Source organism: Dromiciops gliroides, chromosome 1, assembly GCF_019393635.1.
Source record: "Dromiciops gliroides isolate mDroGli1 chromosome 1, mDroGli1.pri, whole genome shotgun sequence".
NCBI classification, from domain to species: Eukaryota; Metazoa; Chordata; class Mammalia; order Microbiotheria; family Microbiotheriidae; genus Dromiciops; species Dromiciops gliroides.
This window is the reverse complement of record NC_057861.1, coordinates 278,683,632-278,698,058: the sequence shown is the minus strand read 5'-3', so window position 1 is coordinate 278,698,058 and position 14,427 is coordinate 278,683,632. Positions and strand designations below refer to the sequence as shown.

Sequence of the window (14,427 nt, the reverse complement as noted above, 5' to 3'; positions counted from 1 at the left end):
TCAAGACATCACCCTGTAATGTCATTGGTTTTCTTGAAAAATGAAGGACAAACAACTAGCTGCAACTTTTCAGAAGCTACTAATTTCCTCAGTCACTATTTGGATAATTCTCCAAGATTTTCTAAGTAAACCAGAATGCTATCAGCAATTAAAGAGAGTTTGGTCTTCTCTTTTTATCTCTTTAATTTCTTTCTAATTTTCTTGTTATTGCACACATTTCTAGAACTACATCAAATTATAGCAGGAAGAGTTAGCATCCTTTCTCTGCTTCTGTATGTATTGGGAAAATTTCTAGTGCGTCTCCATTTTGCTTGTTTTTTGCTTTATATAGTTGATTTTTATTATATCCAAAAGGTCCCTCTGTGTTTTTATTTGTAGAGCTTTCTTTTTTTCTTCTTTTTTTTGCAGAGCAATGAGGGTTAAGTGACTTACCCAGGGTCACAGCTAGTAAGTGTCAAGTGTCTGAGGTCAGATTTGTACTCAGGTCCTCCTGAATCTAGGGCCAGTGATTTGTCCATGGCACCACCTAGCTGCTCCCCTTCCACATTTGTAGAGCTTTCAACCATTGTCAAAGGCTTTTTCTGCATCTAGTAAGATAATCATGTGGTTTTTGGATGTTTTTATTTTTAATTTATGTTCATTATTTTTCTAGTGTTGAACTATACTTATATCCTTAATTTAAATCCAAATTAGTCATAATGATTTCTTAGAAGAATTTCTATAGTCTACTTGACAGGATTTTACTTAACATTTTTAATAAAAATTCATTCATTATGTTGGTTTATACTTCTCTTTTGCTTTATCTTTTAATGGCTTAGGTATTATGACTATATTTGCCTCAAAAAAGAATTCTTATAGAATATTTCCTTTTTCAAGTTTTGAGAATTGTGTAATATTAGTACTAATTAATCATTCATTAAAACTTGATAGAATTCTTCTGTGAATCTATCAGGACCAAGAGTTGTTGTTTTTTTCTTTAGTGGTTTATTTATAGCTTATTCTATTTCTTTTTCTAAAATTTGATGTTTTACTTTTGATATCTCTATTTGGTATTCTGTTAGTGTGGGTATTTTATATTTTTTATTTTTTTTTCTATTTCTTTTGTGTTCCCTGTTTTGTTAGCATACAACTATGTCTGGTAGGTTCTGATACTTATTTTCATTTTTTCTGGTTTTGTGATTTTACCTTTTTCATTTGTTCTTTTGCTGATTATATTTTCTGCCTTTTTAATCAAGTTATCTAAAAGTTTATAAATGTTGTTAGCTGTTTCAAAGAAGCAGCTTTTAGTTTTATTTATAATTTCCATGGGTTTCTGTGGTTTCTAGTTTGTCTATTTCTCTTGTGACTTTCAACATAATAGAATTTCTTTTGTGCTTCTTTTGGGTTTATTTGATTGCTTTCTAATTTTTAAATGTGCATTCAGATAATTAATCTCTTTATGTTTTATTAATGTATATTTTTAGAGATATAATTTTTCCTTTGAGGATTTCTTTGGCTGCATCCCCAAAATTTTGTTATGTTGCTTCATCATTATCATTTTCTTTCATTTATTGTTGTTTCTATGATTTTTTTCTTTGGAGTACTCCTTATTTAAGATTTCATTGTTGTCTCCATTTGAATTTCTGTGTTTTGTTTGTGTTCCCTAAATTGATTACAATTTTTATTTCATTATGGTATGCAAAAGATAAGTTTACTAGTTCTGCCTTTTTACATTTGCAGATCTGTACCTTAATATACAACTCATTTGTGTGGTGCTGAGAAACACACACACTTTGGTTGTCTCATTTAGAATCTCCCTTAAGTCTTTTCTCTCTATTTTTCCATCAATTTGTTTAATTTTATTTTCTCCCTTTTGTTTATCTTTCTGTTAGATTGTCCAAAATTGAAAGGATATTCAAACTTCTTGCTATTAGTGTGCTACTGTCTATGTATTCTTATAATTTGGTTAATTTTTCCTTAAAGAATTTTTATGCCAAAGTTGAGTTTGATATTGATTTATTTTGTTTTCTATGTTTCCTTCCATTAGAATATATTTTTCTTATTTATCCCCTTTTATTTAGTAAATTTTTGTTTCTGTTTTGTCTGGTAATATTGATTGTAGCTGCTGCTTTTGGTGTATTACCTGATACATAGTAAAGTTTGTTCCAGCTCCTTATTTTTATTCTATGTATGTCTGCTTTTTAAAGTGCATTTTTAACAAGCAACAAATTATCAAATTGTCAGTTTTCACTTCCTTATATAGTCTATCACTCTTCCATTTTATTGGATTGTTTAATCCACTCACATTTATACTTATGAGAGTTAAACTTTTATTTTTGTCTAATGCTTTTTTCTTCTGATTTACCATATTTTGTTAATCTTTATTTTTAGACAGTGCTGTGTCTCTTTGATTATTTTTGCTTAATCTACATTAAAATAACCCAATTCCCATTAACTATCTTCTCCTCACACTTATTCCTTTCTCCCTCTTGTTTGTTGATCCTTTTCCTACTTTTGGAGTTTTCCTTAATTTATTAACTTTTTCTTTTGACCTTTTATCTACCTATCTAATTCTTCTCTTTTTCCCCTCTCAGTTAAGTAAAGTAATATCCTCTCCAAACTCTTCTCACCTTCAATTTCTTTTGTTTGTTATTTTTTTCAACTTGACAAATTTTTTGTAAAAAGGATTTCTTTCTCTTATCTTCTTAATTAATTTTCTTCCATTTTTCACCACTATAGACTTTTATTCTTTGATTAACAGCCCTTACACTCATTTATTCTTTCTTTTGTCTACAAGTTTCACAAGAAATTAAAGTACATATTTTGAGTTTCCTCTTCTAAACAGTTTCTAGGTTATTTCCATGTAAATTTTGCCCTCTGCCCCTTTTATCCATTTTGTTAGAAGTATCAATTCATGCAAGAGATAGCAAGGATTGAAGTGTTTACCATGGAAGAAACTTTGTTTTGTCCCTGATGGTACAATTCATCACTACTCTCCTACTTTAATAATGAGCATATTCTTTCCCATTTGCCTAAAATCTCTCTGGATTTCTGTGTTCACACCCATCTTGATGCCAATTACCCACAGGAGTTCAAATGCCCTTTCTTCTGAGACACAATGCTGTCCATGAAGGCAAAACACTCTCAAATGTACAGAGTATCACTTCCCTTCCAGGAAGTGTTATTTAGTGGGAACCCTTCTCCCATCATTAACTTCGATTGCCCCTTTTTCTACCTGTTTCAATCTTTCTCTTTGCACTTTGCTCATTCTCTTATAGCCCTTTTTCTCCTGAGAGCACTGTATGCAAGGTTATTATCCCACCATTTGCATTGATTTGATGGGATCATCAACATTCCCCTTCTATTTCCTCTCCCCTACTCTTTGATGAGCCCTCTCATCTATGCAATTTAATTCCATAAAAAAATTTTATTCACTTGTAACTAGTATTGTACGATGGAGTCCACTGGTGTTTCAGACCTATTCCAGTTCCATTATTCCCTTCTATTTAAGTTTTATTTCCTCCCTTGTCACCTTGGTTATTTTTAGAAAGAAACTGGTCAATGATTGCTATGTTGTCATTTCATTGTTGCTGTTTTTAATCTTATGGGGTTTCCTTCTAGTTTTTTTTTCCTTTTTTTTTTTCTCCTGGGTTAATTCATTTCTTTACTTATATTTTCATCAGTTACTGTACTTGTTTGCCAATCTTGTGTTTCTGATATTCTGAGGTTTTTGCAAAGCAAATAATATGCTCACATTTGGTTTCGTTTTTATAGGAATGCTTGAAATGTCTCTTATTCAAAGTCTATCTTTTTTCATTGATGATTAGGTGCAGGTTTACAGTTTATGTCACTTGGGGTTGTATCTGTAGATGCTTTGCTCTTCAGAACAATTTATTCCATTCAATTCTACAGTTTCTAGTGAATGAAAAATATTCTTGTGACATCTGAATTACTTTTCCTTTATATTTGAAGAGCTTTCCCCTGATTGCTTGCAGAATTCGTTGCTGGAGTTATTAAATTTAACAACTACATTTCAAAGTTTGAAGCATAGGACTTTGTTTTTTTTTTTCCCTGGGATTGAACTGGAATTTTGCAATTGGAAGTTTGTTTTCTACATTGAGAAGTTCCAGGCAGTTTCCTTGTATAATAGTACTCAGGTTTTTTGGCTTATCTTTTTCTTCCACCTTGGATTCAAGTTTTTCTATTCTGCCCATTATTTGTGCTGTATGAGACATAAATGCTTCTTTCACAATTCTTATTTCTCTCTTGAACTATTCAGGAACACCCTGCTGTTGCTTCATGTTCTATTGAAAATACATAGGATCCTCTGTATTACCAAGTGTTTTATCAAGTTAATAAAATTATTTTTATCAAGTCAATTTCCTTTGTTTTGCAATATTTATTCAGACATGTCTGGATTTATTTGAATGAACTGGAGGCCATTTTTTTCTTCTGTATTAATATCCTCCTTGTTGATTTTTCTTCTTGCGCTCAAAGTTTTAACTGATTTTTTTCTTCTTCCTGAGATCTTTGGTAATTTCAGTCTGTTTTCCTTATATTCCCTTTCCGCCTCTTTTTCCTTTGATAGCAGATCCCACCAGGCTAGACTCGAAGGCTGTTTCAGCCTTCTCCCATGTTGAGGAATTCACTTTTTATTAGCTATAGTCCCTGTCCCAAGCATTTTCTTAGGAATGGAATTGGACCTAGGTAGATGCTAATACCCTTTCCCTCAGGTTTTATGGAGTTCCCAGAACATGCTAGTACCCTCTCCCAGTTCCCTCTGTTCCCTAGTTCTCTGGTTGAACATTACTACAGAAAGTAGAACAAGCTTCTGCTTTCCTATATCTTCATGTCCTCCTCCCAAAGGGATGGGTGAGGTATGGACTGTCAGGTAAAGTTAAATTCTGTTTCTTGTTACCAAAAAAAATGGTGAGGTAAGGGCAGAAGTGGATATAGTTCTAGAAATTACAAAAACAGTAAGGAAATTACTGAGCAGATTCCAAAGCATAACTCCATGGATCCTATTGTGCCACCTACCTGGTATTTGAGGGCAAGCAGATGCTGAATGAGCACACTGGGGAATGCGGAATTAGCTTTCTCTGGTTTTAATTCATCATTCTGTTACCTCATTAATCTTATTAACATCTTGGCCTGTAGACACAGCTGCAACTTTACCTCTTGCACATAATTCTTATTTTGGTGAGTTTTAATAGTTTGTAAGGATCAGAGTAAAAGTTTATTCTCTACCTTATTGGTCACATGACCTGGAAGTCTGAGAAATAATATTTTAATTCACTTTCCACCAATACCTCAATTAGGCTTTGCTTGTAATACCTAGATAACTCCATCCTTTCCTTTCCTTTATTTTTTTTACCATTGTATGTGTTTATTAAAAGACATGTAGTGGCAAAGCAATAGAGATATTTTGACAGATATTGTTTTGAGAAAACCAAAAGCCAAAGCTATATTAGAAAATTATATTGCTAATGCATAGGACTGGAATTTAAAACCACTTCAAAGGACCAAGCTGTATCAATTGATGCAATGCAATTTTTATCCATAAAGCAAAGAAGAGAGTGATAGTGGGATGAAAAATTTTATTTCAAAGGAAAATTATAATATCGTCTGATAGCAATTTGTATTTAAAGTACATTTGTATGCAAGAGGAAGGTGGAGCCAAAATGGCAGAGGAAAGACATTAAACACACAGAGCTCCTGACACAATTACCCCCAAAACAGCTATAAAACTAACCCTGGAGCAGCAAAACCCACAAAGAGATGGGCTGAGATTGTTTTCCAGCCAAAGACTGCTTAGAGGGGGCCGTGCTGGGCTGCTAGAAGAGTACAACCCCACAATCACACCAACACAGTCCCCAGGCAGGCTGCACCAGAGAAACTTACCCCTGAGCCTCTGAATCAGCTGCAGCACCAGTATCTTCTGGAACTAAGCTTACTGTTGGGTGAGAGGGCTGAACATCTGGCCAGGGGGGCATGGAAAATACAGGCGTGTCTGCGGGACCTAAGGAGAAATTTGGCTATCCCACCCCAGCAGGGAACCAGGAAGAAATCTTGAGTGGTGGATGGCCCAGGCTGGGAAGGGGTGCAGGCTCATAAGAGCTAAGAAGCACAGCACACAAAGTTTTGCTGGCTGGATAATTGAGGTTATCTTTGGACCATAGAACAGGCCAGGTGAGAGAAAAACCTGCCCTTCCTCAAACCAAAACACCTGGGACCCTCTGAAGCTTGGGACAGTGTAGCTTGGAAGTAGGGCCCTACTGTAAGAAGGAGTTAAAAGTCAAGTAAAAAATGGCAAGATGAGCAAGCAAAAAAAGTTGAGAACTATAGATAGATTCTTTAGCAATAAGGAAGATCAAGGTAAACTCTCAGAAGAGGATAGCAACCTCAGGGCCCCTACATGCAAAACTTCAAAGAAAAATATGAGTTGGTCTCAGGCCATGGAAGCACTGAAAAGGGACTTTGAAGAAAAAATAGGAGAAATAGAAGGAAGATTTAGAGAGAGGGTGGAAAGAATGAAAAGAGAAATGAGAGCAATGCAGGAGAGTCATGAGAAAAAAGTCAACAGCTTGAAAAGCCAAATGGAAAAGGAGATACAAAAGCTCTCAGAATAAAATAATTGCCTAAGAATTAGGATTGAACAAATTGAAGCTAGTGACTTTATAACAAACCAAGATACAGTAAAGCAAATCCAAATGAATAAAACAATAGGGGACAATATGAAATATCTCCTTGGAAAATAGCTGACCTGGAAAATAGATCCAGGAGAGATAATTTGAAAATCATTGGAATACTTGAAAACCATGACCAAAATAAAAGTTTAGACATCATCTTCCAAGAAACTGTCAGGGAAAATTGCACTGATATTCTAGAAGCAGAAAGTAAAATAGAAATTGAAAGAATCCACCAATCACCTCCTGAAAGAGATCCCAGGGCATCTAGGTGGTACAGTGGATAAAGCACAGGCCCTGGATTCAGGAGGACCTGAGTTCAAATTCGGCCTCAGACACTTGACAGTTACTAGCTGGGTGACCCTTGGCAAGTCACTTAACCCTCATTGCCCTGCAGAGAGAGAGAGAGAGAGAGATCCCAAGAAGAAAACCTCCAGGAATATTATTGCCAAAATTCCAGAGCTCCCAGGTGAAGTAGAAAATATTGCAAAGAGCTAGAAAAAAGGAATGCAAGTACTATGGAGCTACAGTAAGGATAAAACAAGATCCAGCAGCATCTACATTAAAGGACTGGAGAGCATGGAATATGATATTCCAGAGGGCAAAGGAATAGGGACTACAGCCAAAAATCACCTACCCAGAAAAAATTATTATGGTCTTTCAGGGGAAAATGGGACTTCAATGAAAAAGAGGACTTTCAGGCATTTGTGATGAAAAGACTGGAACTGAATAGAAAATTTTATTTTCAAATACAAGACCCTAGAGAAGCATAAAAAGGTAAACAGGAAAAAGAAATCACGAGGGATATTAAAAGTTTAAACTGTTTATATTCCTACTTGGGAAGATAATACTTCTAACATATAATAACTTTCTCAGTCTTTGGGCAGCTGAAAGGAATACACTTAAACAGAGGACACAGGTCTGAACTGAATATGAAGGGATGATATATATAAAGCATTTATTTTTTGTTTATCTTTTTTTGTGAGTGAAGAAGGGTGGGTTGGCTTATGTCTGGGGCCAGATTTGGGCTTTGGGCCTCATGGGTCCAGAGCTGGTGTTTTCTCCACTGTGCCACCTAGCTAACCCATGGTGACATATTTAAAATAAAGTTAAGGAGTAAGAGAAATGCACTGGAAGAAAGGGAAATGGAGAGGTAGACTGGGGGAAAGTAGCTCACATAAAAGAAACAAGAAAAACTTATGGAGGGGAGGGGAAGAGGGTGAAGGAGTAGGGGAGTGAGTGAACTTTACTAAAATCAGAATTGGCTCAAAGAGGGAATAACATACATACTCAAGTGGGTATAGTAATATATTTTGCCCTGAAGGAAAGTGGGAGGGGAAAGAGATGGGGGGGAGGGGAAGGAAGGAAGGGCAGATTAGGGGAGGGAGCAGTAAGAAGCAAAACACTTTTGAGGAAGGTGAAGATGTTCTGCATAACTGCACATGTATGACATATTGAATTGCTTGATTTCATAGGAGGGGTTGAGGAAGGAGAGAGGAAGAAAATTTAGAACACAGAATTAGCTCAAAGATCAAAATCAATCTCATCAGAGTTGGCTCAAGGAGAGAATAACATACACACCCAATTGGGAGGAGTAATCTATCTAAACCTGCAGGAAAGTAGGAGGGGAAGAGGATAAGGAGGGAAGGGTGAAAGAAGGGAGGGCAGAGCAGGGGAGGGGGCAGTCAGAAGCAAAATACTTTTGAGGAGGAATATGGTAAAAGAAGATAGAAAATAGAGTAAATATCATGGGAAGGGAATAGGATAGAGGGAAATCGTTATAATGATTGATTATAATAGCAAAATGTATGGTACCTACTTTGCTGGAATATCGTGAAGAAAATTCTTTGTCAAGTTTAAGGTACTATATACAGGTTATGATTAACAGGATACTATCAAAAAAAACCTGGAAAGACCTACATGAACTGAAGCAGAATGAAATGTACTGTATACAAAATAACAGCAATAGTGTAAGATGATCTGCTGTGAAGGACAGTTATTTTCAGCAATGCAATGATACAATATAACTCTGAAGGACTTATGAAAATTGCAATCCATCTACAGAGAAAGAACTGATGGTATCTGAAAAGAGATTGAAGCATACTTTTTTTGATAGTTCCTTAATCTGAAATTTTGGGTTTTTTTCTCTTTTCTCTCACAATTTGGCTAATGTGGAGATGGTTTCCAAGACTACTCATGTATAACTTATATTGAATTGCTTGAGTTCTTGGGGATAGGAGGTGGGAAGGGACGGAGGAAGAGAAGTTGGAACACAAAGTTTTTTTGTAATTATGTAAAAATTTGTTTTTACATGTAATTTGGAAAATAAAATTCTAAACAGAAAAAGAAAATTTAAAAAGTAAAGTGCATTTGTACAGATAGGAGAAAAAATACTTATTTTCAAATGTATTTCCTTGTCATTTGACATACCTGGAACTTGTACTGTTAAAGTCCTATCCAAGCTGACTCAAAACGACCTTGCTATGCTTAATTTATTCCATCTCTATTTATACATTTGGTATGTTAGTCAAATGATGCTATTACTAAGTTTCCTAATCTCATTTTGCCTTCTCCAGGCTCCATGCATGAGTGAAGGCAATCCATCAAGCCTGGAACACTTCCTCCTTCTGTGTCTGTTAAAATTTTTGTTCAAGGCCCAGGTAGAAGTCACCTCCTCCATCAATCCTTCCTTGCTTTCTCTCAGTTGAAAAGGGAATATTTATTACAATATTAATTTATTCTTGTCACATTCTACTTGGTACCATAAATATTTGCACGTCTTATCTCCCTACCCCAACTGGATTGTAAATTCCTTGATGTCTTGGGAAATGTGTTGCTTCATTGCTATAACCTCACTACCTAGTACCATGTCTTACATATAGCAAGCCCTTAAATGTATGTTGAGTTGAATTCAATTGAGTTCCTCAGTACAAGTAAGACAGAAGGAAATTTTATAGTAGTGGAGTCAATATTGTCCTGCCATATAAGGTCCACATTCAATAAGATAAAAAAGAGAAAAAAGTTCTTTGACTTTTGTCCTCAGTGACTTTATTTGCTATCTATTCTGAGCTGTTCTCAAAAGATTTCTGTCCCAATACTATCATTATATCATAATTTAACATTTTTATATCTCTTTATCAATCATTCTTGGCATTTATTAAGTGTCTACTATCAATGGAATGGTACTGTATTAGTTCCTGTGGATACCAAGAAACAGTTCTTGCCTTCAAGAAATTTATATTCTAGTTATCACAAAAAACAGCATGTACACATATAAGTATGCAATATATATTTATATATTATATATTATTAATCATAAAAGAAACACAAATGAAAATAACTCTAAGATTTTGCCTTATTAATAAAGATTTTTAAAAGATTGAAATAACCAATATTGGAGGGATTGTAGAAAGATAGGCTCACTAATAATACATTAGGCAGAGTTGTGAATTGTTCTGATCATAATAGAAAGCAATTTGAAATTATGCTTTTAAAAAGTGACAAAAGTGTCCATACTTTTTGACTCACTGCTGGGCTTATATTCTAAGCCTATTCACTTAAATATTCATTTGGGAATTGGAGGAAATAAAACCTATGATTTCATTGGTGTAAGAAATTTTCTGTGAGGAATGTCCTCTACCAATATATCTCAGTACCTTCTCTACAATTTATGGTCTTAAGGAACTGCTTGGGACAGTGAGAGGATGAGTAACTTGCCCAGGGTCACACTAGTATGTGGCATAGGACCTAAGTTTTCCAGGTTGAGGTTGGTTCTCTATCCATTATATGATGCTGAAAATAATCATAGTAACATTTCTTATATTAGCTTTCAATTAATTGGAGAATACTTAAACCAATCATAGCCCATGAATTAACAGAATATTCTTCATCATAATAAATGACAAATATAAAGATTCAAAGAAGCATGGGAAGGTTTCTATGAACTGATGCAGAGTAAAATAAGAAAAATTAGGAAACATACATACAATGGCTGTAGCAATGGAAATAGGAAGAATATCAACAATAACCAAAACTGATTATCATATAATTATAAAAACCAAGCTTGGCTTTAGAGAAGAGATTAAAAAATGTACCTCCCTTTTCAGAAGTGGGGGCTATGGGCTTGGAAAACTGTGTATATTCTCAAATTCAATTGATATTTTAATGAGTTTTCCTGCTTGTTTTTTTTCCTCCTATTTTGTCTTTTATACTTTATAGAAGGGATGACCCATTGAAGAAGGGAATGGGAAGAGATATATTTGGAAATAAAAGTGATATGAAAAATTAAAGTTATTGATAAAAAATAATTTTTAAAAAGTAAAATGCTTCAAGCATCTGTGGGTTCATGACAGTGGGGTACCACTTTTCCCCAGACATATCAGAACAGCTCCATACTTCAGGAAATATAAATATTTAGTTAATCTTGAGTTTCCATCTCCAACAGAAATTTATCATCTGTTGGCCAGATCTTTTGGAGGTGAGCCTCTTTGAACTTTGCAAGGCTGGTGCTAAAAAATACATGCAAGCCATCTTTGGATCAATACTTGAAAAACTTCCAGCTTGGTAGGATTTTCCAGAACTTGCATTCTTTTATTATTGTTGCTTTACATTCAGAAAAGAAAATGAGTTAATATTGCTCTTTTAAAAATTATTTTTGAAAGAAATATGTTTCATGGGTATTTTTTCTTCTTCACAGAGATAAGGTGATAAGGCTTGTCCCAGAAACAGAGGGAGAGGCGCATGTACTGAAGAATATATGCCATCAGTTTAAGGTAAGACCGACGTTTACAATTTTCCAAGTAGGCACTTAATACTGGAAGTTACTATGACTTTTTGTAGTGTACTTGCTTAAGGGTCAACAAGCCAAGGAATCAAAGGCTAAAAGAACTTAAAAGCATTTTTTAAAGTTCAATTAACACAGGACTATTCAGAAGCAGATTATCAATTCCATATATTATTCAATTCCTTTGTTTTCTTTTTCTCCAACATGGTATAGGAAAAATAGAAGTGGACTTAGAGCTAGAAGTCTTGATATGATAATTATAACAATGTTCATAACAATTTCAAATTTCCAAAGCACTCCCCCACCCCACACACACACACACACCAATGCTATGAAGTAGATTCTAGATACTACAGGTATTATCACCATTTTACAGATGAGGAAACTGAAATTTAGAGAGGTTAAATGACTTGTCAGTGGTCCCAAAGTTATTAAATGTTAAAAGTAAGACCTGAATCCAGGTCTTTCCTGATTCTAAGTATCGTACTGATTCTTCTACAGAATTTATTAGCTGTTACCCTAAGAAAATTACTTCATCTCACTAAGCCTCAGTTTCTCATCCAGCTGTCACCTACTATATGTATGCCCTGAGACAAATCACTTCCTCTTGACCCCAAACATCTTAGTGTCTTGTATCTAAAATGCTCTTTTTTTGTGGGACAATGAGGGTTAAGTGACTTGCCCAGGGTCACACAACTAGTAAGTGTCAAGTGTCTGAGGCTGGATTTGAACTCAGGTCCTCCTGAATCCAGGACTGGTGCACTATCCACTGTGCCACCTAGCTGCCCTCTTGTATCTAAAATGAAGGGATTACATTAGAAGCTCTCCAAGGTCCCTTTCAGCTCTAAATTTGTGATACTATGATTTTATGATTAATAAAGTGGGCATAATAATGCTAACCCAACTTGTCTCACAATTAAAATCTGAGTCAAGCACTTGGTAAACATTAAATCATCATTTTAAAAAGAAATTGCTATTGTCAAGGATAGAGACTTGAACCTGTGATTTCACTGATATCAGAAACTATGTCTAGCAATGCTGGTCATGCCTTCTGTGCAATTTACAATCTTAAAGAACTGCATAAACACTGAATGCTATGACTTATCTAGAATCACATACTCAATGTGTCAAAAAAAATAGGGCTTGAACCCAGGTTTTGCTAATTTGAAGACGAGTTCATTATCCACCACATCATGCTGGCTGCCTATTGTAGGCATTGTTGTTGGTTGTGATTATTAATTCCTTCTGACCCCTTTCTTTCCTAATTAAAACTTTCATCAGAATTAAGATGAGAATTTCAATATTTGTTAGTAGGTATAATAAGCATTTTGTTTAAGGGGCTTAAAAGTATTATCAAAAAAGGAGCTCTAAGTATATTCTTGAATTTCAATTTTTCACCCTCTACAACATCTCTCAAATCCAACCCGTTCTCTCCATTTATACACCACCTTAGTCCAGACTCTCATAAACCCTTTCCTAGATTATGGCAAGTCTCTTAATTGTCCTCTTTGCCTCACATATCTCCCTATTACAATTCAGCCTACACTCTGCTGCCAAAGTAATTTCCTTCAACATTGATCTGACCATATGACTCCGTTACCCAATCAACTGCAATGGTTCCCTATTGCCTCTAGGATCAAATATAAAACCCCTCTGTTTGGCTCATAAAACCTTTCACAAAAGTAAGCAGAGCTGGAGAACATTATACATAATGATAGCAATATAAATGGAAAGAACAACTGCTACAACACAATTGAAACTGAATATTGTAAAATGATAAAGAACAAGCCTAGCAACCAAAGAGATGTGAGAAGATACCCTCCTCTTTCCTTTGCAGAGATTAGAGTCCATAGATGTGGAACACTGCATAGAATATTAGATTTTTTTCTATGTTGAAAAGTTTTGCTGAATTGTTTTTCTCTTCTTCCTTTTTTGTTTTAAATTATTATAAAGCATGATTCAGAAGGAAGGAGGAAGATACAGGGGAAATATAGGTGATGTGAAAACAAAAGAGATGAATAAAATTCCATGTAAAAAAGAATATAGGGAAAATACAGATGTAATAAAAACAAAAACTATCAATAAATTTTTATTAAAAAAAAAATCTTCACAACTTGACCCCCTCCTCATCTCTACCACCTGGCTTCTTCAAATGTCATCTTCTTCAGGCAGTTTTCTTGGTCCTCCCCAGAAAAAGAAAAAAAAAATTAAACTAAACTAAACTAAACTAAACAAAACTTGATAACTATTTGTTGACTGACTAACTGAATTTCTTTCTAGGCCCACTTTTCCATTCTCATTAGATAGTGCTTCCTCCCTCACACTCTGAGAACCAGAGAAACTGGGTTTTTCTCTGTTCTTCATACACTATATCCCACTTCCATGCCTCTGTACTGGCTATCCTACAGACCTGGAATATAATCCCTCATAATTCCCAGGCAGATCTCTATCTTAAGTGACTTGCCAGGGTTAGTTACATAGCTAACTGGTACAGTGCTTAGAGCTCCAGATCTAGAGTCAGGAAAACAAGTTCAAATCCAGCCTCAGACACTAACTAGCTATGTAACCTCTATCTGCCCGGTTCCCTCATTTGTAAAAGGTGAATAATTATAACAGCTATGTTCCAGCTTTGTTTTAAGGATCAAATGAGATAATACCTGTCAAGTGATTTGCAAACCTTAAAGTGCTATGTAAATGCTATTATTACTATTGCTATTGCTATTACTATTACTATTTTTTTGTGGGTCAGTGGGGGTTAAGTGACTTGCCCAGGGTCACAAGTGTCAAGTGTCTGAGGCCAGATTTGAACTCAGGTACTACTGAATCCAGGGCCGGTGCTCTATCCACTGCACCACCTAGCTGCCCCCTACTATTACTATTAAATGCCTAAATTCCAGTTACTACCAATTTTATCTTGTATTAAATAATTCTTACTCTTAGTATCTTCTAAAGTTATTCATTACATTTTCAGTGATATTG

The 14,427-nt window shown here is 35.0% G+C and overlaps 1 protein-coding gene across 1 annotated transcript in view; it reads left to right on the top strand.

Moving 5' to 3' along the window:
• CPA6 (carboxypeptidase A6) overlaps positions 1–14,427 on the top strand; it is a 354,688-nt gene that overhangs the window by 128,163 nt on the left and 212,098 nt on the right. Inside the window, 1 exon segment of the mRNA XM_043977877.1 lies at positions 11,362–11,437. Within this exon segment, the coding sequence (XP_043833812.1) occupies positions 11,362–11,437 (76 nt within the window).